This window comes from Palaemon carinicauda, chromosome 42 (genome assembly GCF_036898095.1).
Source record: "Palaemon carinicauda isolate YSFRI2023 chromosome 42, ASM3689809v2, whole genome shotgun sequence".
Taxonomy (NCBI): domain Eukaryota; kingdom Metazoa; phylum Arthropoda; class Malacostraca; order Decapoda; family Palaemonidae; genus Palaemon; species Palaemon carinicauda.
In genome coordinates, this window is record NC_090766.1 from 26,291,472 (window position 1) to 26,312,077 (window position 20,606).

At 35.5% G+C, this 20,606-nt stretch overlaps 1 protein-coding gene across 2 annotated transcripts; it reads right to left on the reverse strand.

The window, feature by feature from the left end:
• Window positions 1-1,694: 1,694 nt before the first annotated feature.
• Window positions 1,695-11,061, reverse strand: RpL37a (ribosomal protein L37a). 2 transcript variants are annotated; one of them, XM_068365169.1, is made up of 4 exons: window positions 10,939-11,061; window positions 4,007-4,142; window positions 2,995-3,079; window positions 1,695-1,770 (listed from the first exon to the last, which is right to left on the reverse strand). In XM_068365169.1, the coding sequence occupies exons 1-4, from the start codon at window positions 10,939-10,941 to the stop codon at window positions 1,713-1,715; spliced, it is 282 nt and encodes a 93-aa protein (XP_068221270.1). In that variant the 5' UTR covers window positions 10,942-11,061; the 3' UTR covers window positions 1,695-1,712. The 2 variants fall into 2 exon arrangements, with proteins under 2 accessions (XP_068221270.1, XP_068221271.1); XM_068365170.1 differs by lacking the exon at window positions 10,939-11,061 and adding an exon at window positions 10,847-10,871.
• Between the last annotated feature and the right edge of the window lie 9,545 nt (window positions 11,062-20,606).

The window sequence follows — 20,606 nt, forward strand, 5'->3', positions numbered from 1 at the left end:
CCCCCCCGCCAATGATGTCGCAGAATCCTCGCTGATCTGTGAAAGATCTACATGCGAAGTTAATGTAACAGGCCAGGACGGGGAGGCATCTACGTCACTAGTAGAAGATTAGGGAACCATTCCGGCTTACCAACCCCCCCCCCCCCCCTCGATTACCGATCTTATCCTGTTTTGGTATATCAAGAGACTTCAAGTGGGGGGGAACACTGTTCAGGATTGTCCTACAGGTGTTAGAATGCAGCCTAACACAGGGGAGCAGTACACTGGAATCCTCCAGTTGAGGGACATTGCAGAAAGGTCTAATTGCTGAGCCACATAGTCATACTTGGTTAATTATCACATTCTGATCCAAGCATGAACACAGGTGAAAAAAAAAGGAAAAAGATTAATCAAACCAGTCCCGAATAAAAAAGTATGTCCACTCTCAACAAAGGCTGAATTCAAAGTTGAGTTGAACTGTATTAAGTGGGGGGGAAAGCAGTGTAGTTCCATGGGTAAAAACCTGTAGTTCACAACACCTTGTTTACAGTTTCAGACGTGTTTCAGCTGATGCTGCTATCTAATCCTATGCAAAAAGCGATGGTTTGTATTTTTGTAGGAAAAATATAATAAAAGACAAAACTGAAGATAATGGTTAGTTTATACTGTAGTGTCCTACAGCCATGAGGAATGGCGACAAACCATCAGGGATTATTCCTTGAAAAACACCAACAGTAAATTGGTAGTAGGAAGAAAAAAATGGCCATGATAGAAGACAAAGTTTTCAAGATTTGAAATCATACAAATACACTGTAGAACCATAACACAGGTTTTGGCAAGAGATATCCTCATGGGTGGAAGGCTACGAATTTTTTTTATGGAAAATGTCAGCGGCAAAAAAATTGGTGTAGGATACAAGATGGAAAGTAAAGCAGTTTATAGCCACACACTGGACACAACCATATAGTTAATAACTCAAAGATTACATGAAGAATATATCTTGGTTGGAAAGACATTAATAATCCAAGCTAATTACCCCAGAAGTTCAACCTTGCAGTGTTATGTTGTACACAGGAATGTAAGTTTCTATTCATAGTTTAGGAGTAGTCTTAATTTTAATAGTTATTGATCTTGATATATTTTGCTTAAGACATAGCAAATTCTATATATTTATTAGTTCTTACATAATTCATTTTCTTTCCTAACTGATACTTTTCCATTGGAGACCTTGAGGTTAATTCAAGCTTTTCCAACCAGGGTTATACCTGAGCTAGTATAACTGCAAGATTACATGGAAAAAATAAATACCTTGCATTGTTTCATAGGACCAATAACTCATTATCGACATCATAGGTACTGGTAGCTATTAGCACTTCATACAGGCCAGTATCAGTTTCAGACTATGGCTGGGATGAAGTCAATTTTTACCCATTTATAAAACATTACGACAGCATATCATTTGACTGAATAGCCATTATATTTTCCAGACTCGCTTTGTATTAATCAGCTGCTTACTTTTTAATGACTCATATGTACTTTTTCAAATACTGTATAGTAAACTGTCAATAACTATACTTTAGATACTGTATCTAGGGAATGATACACTACTCTTAATATTTTTTTTAGACAAAATATTTATAAATAATTTAGTTGACCGGAGCCAACTAATTTCAAGAGGAAGAAAAAATATTCTTAGGATAAATGACAGACATGGGTAAACTCAGGCAAACCGTTTATTTAGGAGTCTTCTTGGGCTTGGGTAGCGCCCTAGTACCCTCACGGAATCCATTCCTGTAATAAAGATTGCGAGGAAAAAACATTAAATTTCAAACAAACTACTGTATATGATCAAAGTGAGGTTACTTTCCTAATAAAATACCACTACACGTATCATCTACTGTAAATCCAACAAATCCCATTTTTCTTTTCAATAGAAAATCTACTAGTATACATGTATAAGTTCAACCACTTCAATTTCTACCGTAAGCTTTAGGGATGAAACATCTCGGCTTCAACCATTTCAGGTATATTATTGTAAAGGTAGTTGAAATCAATTACAAGATAAAATCCAGAGAAAAAGTTGTAACTAAGATTCAATTTCTACTGAAAGCTTTAGGGATGAAACATCTCGGCTGCAAGCATTTCAGGTATATTATTGTAAAGGTAGTTGAAATCAATTACAAGATAAAATCCAGAGAAAAAGTTGTAACTAAGATTCAATTTCTACTGAAAGCTTTAGGGATGAAACATCTCGGCTGCAAGCATTTCAGGTATATTATTGTAAAGGTAGTTGAAATCAATTACAAGATAAAATCCAGAGAAAAAGTTGTAACTAAGATTCAATTTCATAAATGTCAATTTCATAAATGCACACTTTTCCCAAGATGTGGTCAATACAGCCTTTCCGAAAACTACAGAACTAACTTATAAGCGAGCTGCTTTTTTTGCAAGGGTGAATGATATGAATTAGCTCTACAAGTATTTGCTTCTACATATAATGTGTGAACTAGCACCAGATATTTAAATGGATGGGTAGAATTTAGGACATGGACAGAGGCGCTTTTCAGATTAAGGCGCTACTAGAGGGGGAGGGGGGAACCCTGCATTTGAAAAAAAAAGAAACAAAATAGGCATAACTAGGGACTGAAAGGATACTGCAAGTCAATTAAAATAGTTCACTGGCAAACTTTTTTTCATTTTCTACACATTATAGGCCTGGTCTTAATAAGTTATGTACTGCATATGGAGCAGAGACAAAATGAAACCAGTAAATTAGGCAAGGAAACTTTAGCAGAGGATAAAATAAAAGGCAAAAAAAATTTTACGTCATGATCACAGAACGCAATACAGTAACTCTTTCGAACCCTTAGAACTTTTCCTTTGACAATATATCCACTTGAATTATAAGACCTATTATACTCCATCTACATGCTCAATTAGAATATACTGTAAACCCGTTTACATCTACCCTCCCAGACAAATATATAAATGGAATACATATAAACAAAACCTTACCTGAACTTCCTGTAAACAACTTTAAGGTGACGGAGACGACCAGTTCCGGTGGTCTTCCTGCGCTTGGCTTTTTCAGACCAGTTGTCTGGAAATAAAAAGGGCAACATTAATAATTCTTTCTCAATGCAACAGTTTTCAGTTTATAAACAACAGTACTACAAGACAATGCTAAATCATCACAATAAAATACCTGTAGACAGTTGAATTATTGAATGGTACCCAACCTAAATTGGGTACCATGCTACAGTATGTAGTTTAAATACAGTAATAACCCCACACATGTCTGTTAAACAGACATCACAGTTCTGAATTTACATCGACCATCCATTTAAAATATTGAACACAAAATTAAAATCTGTTACAGTTTTATCCGAATTCAAGTCAGTCTATCTCATACAATACAATCGAGTACTATACCAACTTTACAGTGAAGCATTATCATTTTACTGTAAATGGTGCTTAAAAATCAGCCAGTCAAGAAAAGTAGTGTTCAGTCCCCTTATACAATACTGTAATGCAAAAAAACCGGACTTTTCTAAAATTGACTCTTGTTGGGTCTCTCAACCAATTAAAGAGCGAGATATTACTGTAAAGGTACCACTCAAGTATGATCTCAAAACCAAGTTGTAGGTTATACTATTTTCTTTTTTTGAGCATTGCATTTTTCATCATCTACCAATTGAGCATCTTTCAGCTTACGGGCTTTGATTTTAATCCAATTAAAACAATGATCGAATTCCTCTTCAAAATAAAACTGTAAAATGACCATAACCACTGCTGCTCAGTGGTCTCAATGTAGCAGCTCAAAATGAAAATACCTTTCTTTATCAGTTCCTTTAATTGCATGAGACAACCAGTTATGGAAGCGTTATTCTTTGTGAAGCACAAAGTGCCATATTCAAATTAATAATTATTCCCTTCCCCTAATTAAATGCCAATACTTCCCAACCCCAGAATAAATTTCTCAAGTTACAGGAATAAATTCAATAGGTAAAGAGACAGCAATACTTACAACTCCTGAGCTTCCTCTTAGGATAACCACATTGGGCACATTTCTTCTTCTGGATATGATACGATGATCGGCCACAACGGCGACACAACGTGTGTGTCTTATTGTGCCGTTTACCAAACGACGAGGTACCCTTCGTCTGAAATGGAAGTTTGTCTTTAAGCATCTGAACTATGTTTTTTTATCATTAATCTGAATGCCATTTGTGTATACAGTATATTTAAGCAATTCTCAAGACAATTCATTAGCACCATGTTATAAAACAAAACTAATTGTGTAGCTCAATAAATTCCTTTGCCTTGGACTCTCAACTCTGACCAGTTTGTAAAAATCTTATAAGCTTAGACATAATAAAATTAAGAATACTGTGGAGTATTACGCATTTCATGACATTCACTGGAGATAGATTATGTTGTTTGACACTGAAGGGAATTGAAATATCCGTATGCAAAAGTGTGTGATATAGTTAAGAGTAATTTTTCTTCCTTGCGAGACTATTTAACATTGTCGTCCCAACCGTTAAAATCTAGTACATAGCGACTGGCGACTTTTTCTTTAAAGAAAAAATTTCTATTTACTCAACCCTTATTACATGATCAGTATTGAATAAGTACTTAAACCTGCATGTAATCTCATTGACTTGTGTCCAATTACAGCAAACAGTAAAATAAATAACCCAACTTGGGCCTCGTTCAAATTACCCTAACAATTGATTACTGTATACATTAACTTTTAGTATCATTACCATAACCAGCTCAATTACCTTGATACATGAACCCTTATTAAATGAAACCTTAAGATGACTTCAATGGGATATTTCTACTGCAACCAATACTTTTACTGTACTTAGCAATTAATTACTGAAAATGTAAACCAGAACATGGGAAAACTAAAATATTGAAACCATGAGAGCATCTATTCTATTGCCAAATACATATAACATTCAACATGGTATTTTTAATTTTCTTACTTTGGTATTGAACACTTTTTTTCCTAGACGGAACAAAAATTATGCAAGACATATTTTTTGTCACATTGCCAGTACTATAATTGGCCAAAGTGATAAATACCAGTACAGTAGCATCTAACCAAAATGTCCCTTCCTAACACTTAGCAGACGACCCAGGGAGACCTGGAGAACTTTGATGTGGATGAGACATTTTGTCCGGTGGGATGAGGAAACATTTGACAAGGGATGGGGTAGGGGGGCATTATGACAAATTACACAACAACCAAATCTCGATATTAACCCTTTTACCCCCAAAAGGACGTACTGGTACGTTTCACAAAACTCATCCCTTTACCCCCTTGGACGTACCGGTACGTTCTTGCAAAAAACTACTATTTAAAATCTATTTTTTTTTTTTTTGCATATTTTTGATAATTTTTTTGAGAAACTTCAGGCATTTTCCAAGAGAATGAGACCAACCTGACCTCTCTATGACGAAAATTAAGGCTGTTAGAGCAATTTAAAAAATAAATACTGCAAAATGTGCTTGAAAAAAAAAACCCTAGGGGTTGAGGGTTGGAAATTTCCAAATAGCCTGGGGGTAAAAGGGTTAATGAATGCCGCTTCATTGAATACAGTAAAGGATTGTAAGAGGCCAAGGAACAATGTTCTTGCTGACACAGGACTGATAACTCAGTTTTCATATTATATGATTATACATCCTCATCAGCTATAAGAAAGACAGTGTATGGGCCAAATTGCCCGGGTACACAAACTTACACGCATGATTCAATGTCTAATGGATATTTTTCAATACACTGTGTGCAACAGTCAGGTAGCAGCTTACTATATGAGGATTTTCTTCATTGTTCGAATAACAGCTCATGTGCACAATACTGTAAGTAGCTTCATTTATGAAATTTGCTGTTTGCTTGCCAAAAGATTTCCAATTTTAAGCACAGGTTTAATAAATTCAATTTAATATTTCATTAAGACAGTTATTTACTTTTAATTTTATTCTATCGTTTAGTTTTACTATTGTATAAATATAACAGCTGCAGGTACTTTAAACATTACAAAGTTACAAGTGCCAGAAAACTAAATTCTTCAAATTAAAATCCAAGATTTATATGGGTTAAAAATCTGCAAATGTCTAGCCTATTTATGCCCCATATACAGTACTGTATGTCATAATGCTGAAAATTTTCAGGCGTTCGGGCTATTTATGCGCAATATATGTAACCAAGCTGATATTTTGCAAGTGAACGGCCTATCTACGACTGATAAACGTAGTTATGCTGATAATTTCAAAGCACCTACCCTGTTTATGCTTGAAAAATGTAATTATGGTGAAAATTTACAAATGTCCAGCCTATTTATGCTCGATAAACTTAATCATGCTGGAAATTTACAAGTCGCTAGCCTATTATTATTATTACTATCCAAGCTACAACCCTAATTGGAATAGCAAGATGCTATAAGCCCAGGGGCTCCAATAGGGAAAAATAGCCCAGTGAGGAAAGGAAATAAGGAAATAAATAACTGAAGAGAACAAATTAACAATAAATCATTCTAAAAAGAGTAATGTCAAAAGAGATATGTCATATATAAACTATTAATAACGTCAAAAACAAATATGTCATATATAAACTATAAAAAGACTCATGTCCGCCTGGTCAACAAAAAAGCATTTGCTCCAACTTTGAACTTTTGAAGTTCTACCGATTCAACAACCCGATTAGGACCCAGAAATGTAATTATGCCAAAACCTGCGTGTAACCTATCTATGACTAATAAACGTAATTATGCTGAAGATTTGCAATGGTCTAACCTATTTATGCCCGATAACATATATAATTATGCTAAAATTTTGCAAGTTTTTTGCCCATTTAGGCTCAATAAATGTAAATTTGAGAAAATTTTGCAAGTGTCTAGCCTATTTGTACCCGATAAATGTAATCATGCCATGTGTTTGCACAGACACTTGTTTGGGGGGCGTAGTTCAATTTTGATAGTTATGCATGAATATGTAATATGTTATTTTGTACAATAATAGTGTGTGCACGATCACTTGTGTACTTACACCAGTTGCAACAGTAAATGGGGCATGGTGCACACAAGACTATCTAGACAAGGAATCAAGTACAGACCACGTAATACATACAAGATCGTGCATACTTTGGTAATAAATCCAATATTGTTCAATAGACTTAGAACACATTTGGCAAAATGCCATTGACACACATACTGATCGTTTCCTATAAAATACAGGTCTTGGCAATTCCATTAGTGACATCAGTTCTTTGTTTTTAGTCTTGAACTTATAGATACTGCACGCTTCTCATATGCATCGTTTGATCGAGGGATTACGACAGTTAAGAATCAGTATCCCTTGTCCTTTAAGGCTGGTACAACGGTACAGCGCACCTTTTTCTAGTTTAGTCACGACCCAAAAGTACGCCGATATGAATCCTACAATGTGGTCAGAATGTTTCAATTGAAAATTGAAATGCAGAGCGTATTTCAAGCAATTAATTTGATGGGAAAGTTGTAAACGTCTTAATACTTTTTAAATAATTTTACTAATGGAGAAGTTTTTATATCTTGGTCAAATAAAATATAAAGCCCTTTTTATATTTACAATTCAAGAAATATGATGGAGTTACCTAGTCAGGAGTGAAGCTGTTTGAGAAGCAAACAAGTTATTGACTTTGTGATAGGGTAAGCTAAATAATTATATTCAGGGGGGGAGGGGGGGGGGCCGCCCCAGCAAAGGCCCTGTGGACAAGGGTACAACTCATAGCTTAGGTTAAGGTGTTTTTGTTTTTCCCCTTTTAAAGTGTGGTTTTACAACAATAACTTTAATTCTACACCCTGTCGGCCCAAGAAACTACAAGGCATTTGTTTACAAGAACATGCCCTCCATTTGCTCTAAAATTGTGCATTCCTGCAGCTCTCCTCTTTTTGAACAGTAATTAGGACGTTCTTTAAATGCTGGTTAAGGAGAGAAAAAAAAATTAAGATATGTTGCAGGAGGGGGGAGGGGTTGGTGGAGGAGGTACTAAGCGACCTGGAGCCAACATCGTCAATATAGACAATCATAGAAGTTCGTAGCGTCAGCGGACATTTGATATGTATTCAAAATATATACTAAATTACAAATGGATCAATTACTCATAAGTGTCACTATTTGTGAATTGTATATTTTATTTAGTAACACTTGACAAATCTTATTTATTCAAAAGAAACTTAATACGAGACTATTTTTGCAGCGTATGACTTTTCAATAGCGGGAAATTGGCAGGCATCCTTAAGCACTGGTCAATAGATGGCGTTAGTGTAGCAAAACTAGTCATTCTCAAAATAGTTTCTTTAAAAATACACCTTATGATTTACATCAAATATTTACCAAATATAAAATATACATTTCACAAATAGTGACGCTTGAGTAATTACTCCTTTTTCAATTTAGTATCTTTTTTAATATATACCAAATGTACGGTGACGTCACAAACTTCTCTTCGGTTGACTATGTCGACGTCGGTTCCTGGTCGCTTAGTACCTCCTCCACTAAGGGCCCCCTCTCGCAACATCTCTTGCTATTCTTTGCTTTCCCAGCATTTAAAGAACCTCTTAATTACTGTACAAAATTGCAGTAAATGGAGAGAATGCTCTTGTAAACAAATACCAACTACAACAGAACCTCACAATTGGGACTCCTTAATCAGATTGATACAATTATAGTTACGGATGGGAAAAAATTTGAACCAAAAGTTTTTCTTGTGAATGCTTCACTAAATTTAATCTTTATTCTATGATTAAAAACACCAAAAAACCTGTTAAACAATCTGAGAACGGGGATATTTTATAAATCTAATGGTTTTTGCTAAGCCATGGGCTCGAGGAAAAAGAAAAACATCAAGCTCCTATGTACTGGCAAGCGGTAAATGCCAAGCTACCCATGCTAAGTTCAATGATCATTATTTCTCAATAAAGTTATTATTTGCAGTGAAAATAAGTCATTTTCAAAGAAAATACTTGGTAATAGTTTACAACACCACGCTTTCCATTTACTCCAATATAATGTAATCCTGCAGTTCTCACCTTCTTGCACAGTAATTAGGTGGTTATTTAAATTCTGGGAAAGCCATAATTAGCAAAACATGTTGAGGAAGGGGGAAAGGGTTACAAAAAGAAAATAGTTCGGTTTCCTCACCAAACGACTTGGAACTCACATGTCAACATCGTCAACCAAACAGAATTCGTGATGCCAGCGTACATAAACAGAAGTTCGTGATGCCAGCGTACATTTGAAATACTGTATATTAAAAATATACTTGTCCATAAAATATGCATTTTACAAATAGTGACACTTTAGAGTAATCACTCAATTTTTTATTAAGTGTATTTTGAATATACAGTATATCAAATTACGCTGGCATCACGAATTCTGTTTGGTTGACTATGTTGACGTCAGTTCCAAGTCGTTTAGTGAGGAAACCGAGCTATTTTCTTTTTATAACCCCTATCTTGCTAATTATTGCTTTCCCAGAATTTAAATAACCACCTAATTACTGTGCAAGAAGGTGAGAACTGCAGGATTACATTATATTGGAGTAAATGGAGAGCGTGGGGTTGTAAACTATTACCAAATACTTTCGAAGGAATAACCTGGTTTTCAGTTGAATAGCAATTTCTGTCCATAACTATAATAAAAACCCGACATTATTAAACGGGTGATGTAAGATAGCGACCACCTGTATGCAATGTATGACGACGACCAGTTGAGAATACAGCAGTTTAAGGGGGTTGCATGGGAGCCTTAACCACCCGTTAGGCAAGTAAGGACACGGCTTGTAGGTTAGGTTAGGTGGGGAAGTTTAAGTTAGTTAAGTGGTGCTCTTGTGCAAACTTTGCAGAAAAGCAGACAGGTCTTAATAGATTAATTGAAGAAAATTCCCATTTTCAATACACGCAGGAGGAACTGGCCACTGGTTTACAACTTCGTAATAACTTAAAAATGTCCCTACCTCGTTCATAAAACACCACCTAACCTACAAGACATGTCCTTTCACCTACTTACCTAGAGAAGGGGGTGAAACGGCCTCTTTGTGACCGCCCTTAGTTTGCCGCATTATTAGCAATAGGGTTGAAAATGGTTTTATGGGGCATGGCCGTTATCATACACAATCCAATTGCTCAACAGCCAATTCATTCAGCTTTCCAACAAAAATTTATTGCACAAGTATTTTACATTATGTGGAAGGACGATAGATATTTTTTTAACGAATCTAAACCCCGTTAACCAAAGACCTTTAAGAGGTCACCTAATTCATAACGAGCTTTAATGCATCCGTCTTCAAAAATTCTATTTGGTTACAATAGGATGTTAAAATGTACGAATTTGGTTTCGAGCGTATTTTGGCCTGTCACGTGAACATCTACCAACATCTCTATTTATTCTTTTGATTTCGGCGATTTACCTAAAATTGTGGTCATGAGCTTTACTGAAACTTCAATAACATACTTAACATTACAATATATATTTATAAATTTCGAAAAACCAACTAGGTGTAAAGTTTCAGCACATGTTACGGTAAGGAAGTACACAGAAGACCTTTTGTGTACTGCGTCCTATTGCAAATATAAAATAGTAAAATGTGAAAGCACACATTCCACATCAATTAAAACAGCTATGACCCTTACCAAACTTATTTAACAACAACAAAAAAAAATAAAAATAACACCAAACAAATAAGAAGTACGGTACGGATTCTTCTATTATGCACACCGGAGAAGTGAACACATGTGACGCTGAATGTTTATAATCACTATCTTGTGAAAAATATAACACTTTCCACAACCAAATTCACCAAAATACAAACAACACTAACCATAGTTACAACCCAAGGCTATAAGCTTTACACTAACACAATTAAATACATTTTTTTTCAGTTTCAAGTCACAAACAACAGCGAGTTCTTACCATGTTGTCCCCACGATGGGAAAGGAGAGACTTAGAATCCCACAATGCAATGCGACGGGGTGGCCATAGATCATAGAATATCTAGACAGCGATTTCGGTGTCTGCCATCTTACCACTCTATTTGTAAATAAAAAGACATAAAATTAGGTATTCATTTTAGGTCTATATAAAGATATGACATACTCGGCTTTATCATATATCTAATTTACTTTTGAGAAACATATAAGGTCTGTGTCTTCTTCAATTGCACAAAAAATAGGCTTATTGAGAAAGTCTTTCAAGATTTTCGGTGATCAATCTATTCTGAAGAAGTGTTTTAATTCTTTCATTCTACCTTGTTTTGAGTATTGTTCTCCTGTTTGGTCTTCAGCTGCTGATTCTCATCTTAATTTGTTGGACAGAAACTTACGGTCTATTAAATTTCTTATTCCTGATCTAGATATTAATCTCTGGCACCGTCGATCAATTAGTTCATTATGCATGTTGCATAAGATTTTTCGTAACTCTGACCATCCTTTACATTCAGATCTCCCTAGACAATTCTATCCTGTTCGTAATACTAGGCAGGCAGTTAATTCTAATAGCCAGGCCTTCTCCATCCTGAGGCTCAATACTACGCAGTACTCTAGAAGTTTTATTCCAGCTGTTACCAAGTTGTGGAATGATCTTCCTAATCGGGTGGTTGAATCAGTAGAACTTCAAAAGTTCAAAGTTGGAGCAAATGCTTTTTTGTTGACCAGACGGACATGAGTCTTTTTATAGTTTATTTATGACATATTTGTTTTTGATGTTGTTAATAGTTTACATATGACATGTCTGTTTTGACGTTGTTACTTATTTTAGAATAATTTATTGTTAATTTGTTCTCTTCATTTATCTATTTCCTTATTTCCTTTCCTCACTGGGCTATTTTTCCCTGTTGGAGCCCCTGGGCTTATAGCATCTTGCTTTTCCAACTAGGGTTGTAGCTTGGCTAATAATAATAATAATAATAATAATAATAATAATAATAATAATAATAATAATAATAATCTTAAGACAGTCACACAAATCATGCAACAATTGGCATTTCACTAATACTACTACAAAAAAATTGAATACATTTGGCATGGCGAAAAAAATGTCAATTGCCGCAGAACCTAAAAACTTTATAGAATGATAAGACTTGAGAAGTATAAAACTACAGGAAGAGAAAGAGGTGGAACTTAGTCATTGTAGGAATTGGTTAAATAGTCCGTATGCAAATGTCTAGAATGGATATAGAGTCCCATGTTACAAACAAACCATAGACTGAACGGGCCTTGGCCAGTTTCATTGGCCAATTCTTGTCATTCACGGATCAGGCAAATCTCCTGCACCTTGAGAAACTTATAAACGATAAAATTTAACACCAAACGACACAAACAACAAAAATTATCGATTCACCTTTCATACTGTACTCTCCTATCAACAACTTTCAATCTGACACTGGTAGATCAAACTTTTTTTTTTTAAATCAATTTAACATTTAAAGGATTTGCAAATTTGTTCAAAGGGTAGAATTGAATACTGAATAATTCGAATTTACAGGAGGAAGAGACTTGATAAGATATATTTAAAAGGATTTAATAATTGTAAATTACAGAGAATTACCACATCTATAAAATCTCAAAGTATGAAAAGTAGTACAAGGAAGGTCAACTCTTTCATAGTAGGTGCAATAAATTTCAAAATTGAAATTAAACCCTAACTCATATTTAATAGTTAAATCTTTAAAACAGGCAATGGGTTAAATCAGGTATTTGTCATTTTAAGAAAAGACAAAAATATATGGAGTCCATTCAGTTCAATAAAATTAACTGCCAACATGATTCGAGATCTAGGTCACATTGGAATTACCATTTTGCAGGCAAACAATTGGCATTTGTGTATACTACACATTATTCTAGATGTGCTATTAAAGTTGTGACCAAGTTGTGCAACGATCCTAACTGTATATCTGATATTACGAGCATGATAGAACTGCCTTGGAAGATCGGAATGCAAAGGATAGTCAGTTATGACAAATCTTAAGCATTATGCACAAGGAACTAAATAAACGACGGTGCCAGAGATTAATATCCCTATCAGAAATTTAATACCGCAAGTTCTTGTCCAACAAATTAAAATGAGAATCGACAGGTAAAAACCAGACATGAGGACAATACTTGAAACAAGGTAGAATGAAAGAATTAAAACACGTTTTCATAATAGATTGATCACCGAAAATCTTACAAGACTTTCTCAATAAGCCAATTTTAGTACAATTGAAGAATCAGGTCGAATGTGTTTCGCAAGCGTAAATTTGCTGTCGAAAATCACACGTTGAATTTTAAAAGTCTCCCACAGTGTTAAAAAAAAATCCCAAGGGAGTGATTGGAAATGTTGAAGAGCCACTGTCCTCGACCAAATTAAAATCATACTTCAAGTTTTGTTAGGATTTAACTTCATGCCCCATAATTTGCACCATGCACTGATTTTAGCTAGATCTCTATTAAGGAATTCAGCAACCCCAGATCTACATCAAGGAGATGGAATCGAAGTAAAGTAGCATCATCTGCATGTGCAACTAACTTTTCTTCTTGGCCAAACTACGTCATGTGTGTATTGTTTAGTATGAAAGTAAAGGACCAAGAACACTACCCTAAGGAACACCAAATATCACATTCCTATACTCACTATGGTGCCCATCAACAATAACTCTTTACGATCTATTACTTAAAAATTCTATAATGATGCTAAGAAAAGACCCACCTATTCACAACTGTTTCAGTTTGAAAACAAGAGTTCTATGATTAACACGGTTATAGGCAGCACTAAAATCAAGGCCAATCACACGAAATTCCGGACTACAATCAATGGATTTCTGTACAACATTGGAGATAGTCAAAGCATCACATGTTCCAAGGACTTTATGAAATATTAATAACAGCCTGGTCCTGGCATCTAGTGGAGTTCGTGACCTAGGTGTATCAGTTGAGTTTAATTTGTCCCTCAGTTCTTAAACAATTAATATAGTAAGAACCGCTGGATATCACAACAGAAACGTTGCTTTCGTAAAATTGCTGGGTGAATATTCTGTACAGAAAATTGTGATAAACTGTGTTATTATCAGAATTGGCCATTGTTAACTCCATCTATTATAATCTACCCAAATTGCAACTTAAAAATGTCAAAACATAAACAGGGGAGCAAGATTAATGAAAGGTATCCCTCTCCAAGAAATGATTACTCCTATAATAATTGAATTACACCGGTTGTCTATTGAAGCTAGAATCGAGTTGAAGATATGTGCAATGACTCATCAAGTTATCAGAACCAAATGACCAAAATATGGAAGAGAATTGCTATATATTATACAGCCAACAAATCGTGTCGACACGGATATGGTAACAGACGGTTTTAAGTTATTAGACCCAAGATGGACGTATCTCCATACTGTAGTTTCTAGAGCTTTCATATATGCTTTTTTTTTTTCAACAAGTAAATCATAACTTTGTAAGAGGGTAAGACTATTATGCTGCAGTAATTATTTCACGTTCACGTATACATAAGGCCAAATTCCTATGCTATACAAAGCAAATATAAAAGGGAACTTGTAAATATAACACTAATACTGCGAAGAAAAAATATCAGTAGCTCGAAGACTAGGCCTATACAATAAATTCCCACTTTACATCCGAAAGATAGAATATATTATGGCCTTCAAAAAGGCGGACTTTCCTGTTTTCTGAGTGCTTTGATAATGTGGATTTGACAATAATCGCGGAATATGCTGTGTCATACTCTAAATGCCTAAGAATGTATGTAACAAACGTATTTTGTAAGTCCTGTAGTGCACAGGGTTCCTGTGAGTGATAGGATCAAGAAAACAACACTCAAAGAACAGTAAAGTAAGTAATTTAACTTCTTAGCCATACCATTGTTCTCTATTCTTGGGTAGTGCCATAGCCTCTGTACCATGGTCTTTCACTGTCTCGGGGTAGAGTGAAAGTGTTATCTTAATAATGTTCCTGGTTAACATATTTTATCTTCATTGTTCATTACTTCTCTTGTAGTTTATTAATTTCCTTATTTCATTTTCTCACTGAGGTATTTTTTCCCGTTGTAGCCCTTGGACTTATATAATTCTGCTTTTCCAACTAGGATTGTATCCTAGCAAATAATAATAATAATAATAATAATAATAATAATAATAATAATAATAATAATAATAATAATAATTCCCGCTGTTCCTTTTGAGTTATTAACTAATGTTTTACCATTTTCACTTATTTCCTTCATAATCAGTTTTTCTCTTGTCCATCTGATTTTCTCATTAATATTCAGAAATCCTTTAAGACCCCCTTTCCTCACCACCAAATTATACATATACTAGACTAACTAGACCACTATATAAAACATTATAGGTACTCTAACATACATTATAGTGTACGAGACCCATTAAAAACGACGGTTATATATTTAAATAGATATGCACATACATAGATTCAGCCCTTCCTACTCCCTCGCCCCTTTCCTTACTACAACCCCTCTCACCAGGGTATGACTACTTCTCTCCCCATACCCGAAACGCGCGGAGAGACCGAAAACAGTATTTATTATTATTATTATGGTCATTCTCGTCTACCAGTTTCAATCCTCGTCCAAGCACTCGAGCATTCACCTCTCTCACCACTCCATCAACATACAAGTTAAACAACCACGACGACATCACGCGTCCCTGTCTCAGTCCCACTCTCACTGGAAACCAATCGCTCACTTCATTTCCTATCCTAACACACGCTTTACTACCTTTATAGAAACTTTTCACTGCTTGCAACAACCTTCCACCAACTCCATTAACCTCATCACATTCAACATTGCTTCCCTATCAACTTTATCATACGCTGTCTCCAGATCCATAAACACAACATACACCTCCTTACTTTTTGCTAAATATTTCTCGCATATCTGCCTAACTGTAAGAATCTGATTCATACAACCCCTACCTCTTCTAAAACCACCCTGTACTTCTGAGATTGCATTCTCTGTTTTAGCCTTAATCCTAATAATCAGTACTCTACTATTCACTTCTCCAACTACATTCAACAAACTAATACCTCTTGAATTACAACACTCATGCGCATCTCCCTTACCCTTATATAGTGGTGCAATATATGCACAAACCCAATCTACTGGTACCATTGACAACACAAAACACCTATTAATCAATCTCACCAACCATTCAAGTCCAGTCACACCCCCTTCCTTCAACATCTCGGCTCTCACACCATCCATATCAGATGCTTTTCCTACTCTCGTTTCATATAGTGCTCTCCTCACTTCCTCTCTTGTAATCTCTCTCTTATTCTCATCTCCCATCACTGGCACCTCAACACCTGCAACAGCAATTATATCTGTCTCCCCATTATCCTCAACATTTAGTAAACTTTCAAAATATTCCGCCCACCTTTTCCTTGCCTCCTCTCCTTTTAACAGCCTTCCATTTCCATCTTTCACAGTCTCTTCAACTCTTGAGCCAGCCTTCCTTACTCTCTTCACTTCTTTCCAAAACTTCTTCTTATTCTCTTCATATGAACGACCCAATCCCTGACCCCACCTTAGGTCAGCTGCCCTCTTTGCCTCACTTACCTTGCGCTTTACTTCTATATTTTTCATACTTCTCTATATTATTACTCTGCAGCCATTCTTCAAAAGCCCTCTTTTTCTCTTCCACTTTTACCTTCACTCTTTCATTCCACCATTCACTACCCTTCCTCATGCTGCCTCCAACAAACTCAGTTGTTGTTTGCAAATGATACTGTACTGGTTGCAAACCCGGAAGGGAAGCTTGGCCGATTAGTGACAGAATTTGGAAGGGTGTGTGAGAGAAGGAAGTTGAGAGTTAATGTGGGTAAGAGTAAGGTTATGAGATGTATGAGAAGGGAAGGTGGTGCAAGGTTGAATGACATGTTGAATGGAGAGTTACTTGAGGAGGTAGATCAATTTAAGTACTTGGGTCTGTTGTTGCAGCAAATGGTGGAGTGGAAGCAGATGTACGTCAGAGAGTGAATGAAGGATGCAAAGTGTTGGGGGCAGTTAAGGGAGTAATAAAAAATAGAGGGTTGGGCATGAATGTAAAGAGAGTTCTGTATGAGAAAGTGATTGTACCAACTGTGATGTATGGATCGGAGTTGTGGGGAATGAAAGTGACAGAGAGACACAAATTGAATGTGTTTGAGATGAAGTGTCTAAGGAGCATGGCTGGTGTTTCTCGAGTAGATAGGATTAGGAACGAAGTAGTGAGAGTGAGAACAGGTGTAAGAAATGAGTTAGCAGCTAGAGTGGATATGATTGTGTTGAGGTGGTTTGGCCATGTTGAGAGAATGGAAAATGGCTGTCTGTTAAAGAAGGTAATGAATGCAAGAGTTGATGGGAGAAGTACAAGAGGAAGGCCAAGGTTTGGGTGGATGGATGGAGTGAAGAAAGCTCTGGGTGATAGGAGGATAGATGTGAGAGAGGCAAGAGAGCGTGCTAGAAATAGGAATGAATGGCGAGCGATTGTGACGCAGTTCTGGTAGGCCCTCCTACTTCCTCTGGTGCCTTAGATGACCGCAGAGGTAGCAGCAGTAGGGGATTCAGCGTTATGAAGCTTCATCTGTGGTGGATAACGGGGGAGGGTGGGCTGTGGCACCCTAGCAGTACTAGCCGAACTCTGTTGATTCCCTTGTCAGGCAGGGAGGACCTTAGAGAGGAGAGGTCCCCTTTTTGTTTCATTTTTTTATTTTTGAGGTGACTTGGTATATGTATGTGTTATTATTATTATTATTATTATTATTATTATTATTATTATTATTATTATTATTATTATTACTTGCTAAGCTAGAACCCTAGTTGGAAAAACAGGATGCTATAAGCCCAGGGGCTCCAACAGGGAAAATAGCTCAGTGAGGAAAGGAAACAATGGAAAATAAAATTTTTAAGAATAACATTAAAATACATTTCCTATATAAACTATAAAAAAACAATGGGAAGAGAAACAAGACAGAGCAGTGTGCCCAAGTGTACCCTCAAGCAAGAGAACTCTAACCCAAAACAATGGAAAACTGTGGTGCAGTGGCTATGGCATTACCCAAGACTAGAGAACAATGGTTTGATTTTGGAGTGTCCTTCTAGAAGAGCTGCTGACCATAGCTAAAGAGTCTCTTCTACCCTAAACAAGAGGAAAGTGGCCACTGAACAATTTCAGTTCAGTAACCACTTGGGTGAAGAAGAATTGTTTGGTAATCTCAGTGTTGTCAGGTGTATCAGGACAGAGGAGAATAAGTAAAGAATAGGCCAGACTATTTGCTGTGTGTGTAGGGAAAATGAACCGTAACCAGAGAGAAGGATCCAATGTAGTACTGTTTGGCCAGTCAAAAGACCCCATAACTCTCTAATGGTAGTATCTCAACGGGTGGCTGGTGCCCTGGTCAACCTACTACCTATTCATATGACTTGTTGCTGAATGTGACCGGGAAGAAATATATATTGCAGAAGCAAATGTTAAGAGTAGTTTATGCCTAACAGAAAGTTCCCCAGTAAATGTGGGACTACATCAGGGGTCTGCATTGAGCCCTTACCTATTTGATCTGGTCATGGATGTAGTAACACAAGGTATTAGAGATCAGTCTCCTTGGTGTATGCTTTTTTTCTGATGATATACTGTGTAGCTCTAGGCGAGAGGTAGTAGAATAGAAGCTGGAGGAGTGGAAAAGAGAAATGGAAAATAGAGGATTGAAGAGATTGAAAAGAGTTGAAAATTTCAAGTATTTAGGATCAACAGTTGCAGAGGATGGTGATCTGGGGGCAGAAATAAACCACAAATTACAAGAAGGATGGAAGAATTGAAAACAAAATAGTGTGTGGAGTACTATGCGACAGGAAAATAGGGGTTAAGTTGAAAGGTAAAGTGCACAGGACAAATGTGTGACCGGCAATGATGTATGGAGCGGAGACGTAGGCAATAAAGAAGACAGAAGAGAAGAAGCTGGATGTGGTAAAGATGAGAATGTTGAGATGGATGTGTGGGGTGACAAGAAGAGATAAGATATGGAATGAGGTAATTAGGGATACCACAGGAGTTAGAGAACTATCAGGTAAAATCCAAGAAAGTAGACTGAGGTGGTATGGTCATGTCATGAGAAGAGATGAACAGTATATTGGGAGAAGAGTGATGGAAATGGAGGTAGGCTACAGGGAAGGAGAAGGAGAGGGAGACCAAAGCGAAGGTGCATGAACTGTATCAAGGATGACCTTCGATCAAAGGGTTCAACCGGTGATGAAGTGTGGGACAGAGGTAGATGGAGAATGCTGGTCAGAAACATCCACCCCACATAAAAGTGGGAAAAGATGCAGACAAAGAAAATATATATATACAGTGTATATATATATATATATATATATATATATATATATATATATATATATATATATATATATATATATATATATATATATATATATATATGTGTGTGTGTGTGTGTGTGTGTGTGTGTGTGTGTGTGCGTAAAAATCACAGGAAAACGTGATGCTCAGATGCAGAAGAACCACAGGGAAAATGAAAATACGAAATATACGATTAAGTCCTGACTAGTTTCGTGATACTTCTGAAGAAGTATCACGAAACTAGTCAGGACTTAATCGTATATTTCGTATTTTCATTTTCCCTGTGGTTCTTCTGCATATATATATATATATATATATATATATATATATATATATATATATATATATATATATATATATATATATATATATATATATATATATATATACACACACACACATATATATATATATATATATATATATATATATATATATATATATATATATATATATATATATATATATATATATATATATATATATATATACTGTATATATAATGTATTATTCATAACGATTCCCCTCCAGTTTTCAATTCAATTTCACATTTCTATAGTCATCTATTCCCTTTCTTCTGTGATAATGCTGTCTGCTATTTTTGTTAGGTATTTCTCATAATTCTTATTACTGTTCAGTAAATAGCTGTAGTCAAGGTAAAACCAGGGCTTTTAACCCTGGGTAAAACCACAGTTAAATATCGATGTTTACAGGGTATTCTATTTCGTGGTCTCCTAAATTTTCTATCTTTCAGCTAACTCATTCTCTTGAGATATTTTTGACGATACACTCATAATATAAATAGCGATAACGTGGCAGGAAGAATATACCTGAGATACGATTTGCAGTGATACAGTCATTACGTTTCAATGAGGTATTGCACCACACGTTTCAATGTGAAACGTCAGGGTGAAATTTCCGTAAACAATGACATCATTTACATAAATTAGACATTAAAATTCTTCCATTTAAATAAAATAATCTGACATTTATAATTTATAAATAAAATATCAAGTAAAAAATACTATATTAACGACCCCTGAAGTATGTTATCATAAGTAGAATTGTATGAAACGTCAAGGTGAAATATTTGTATATAAAGACATCATGTACAAAAGCAATAGATAAACTACATATTAAATTCTTCCATTCAAACAAAGAGAAATCTGGCATTTTTAATATCTAAAATATATTAAAAGAGATAAAAAATATATTACGTTATCATAAGTGGAAGTGTTCGC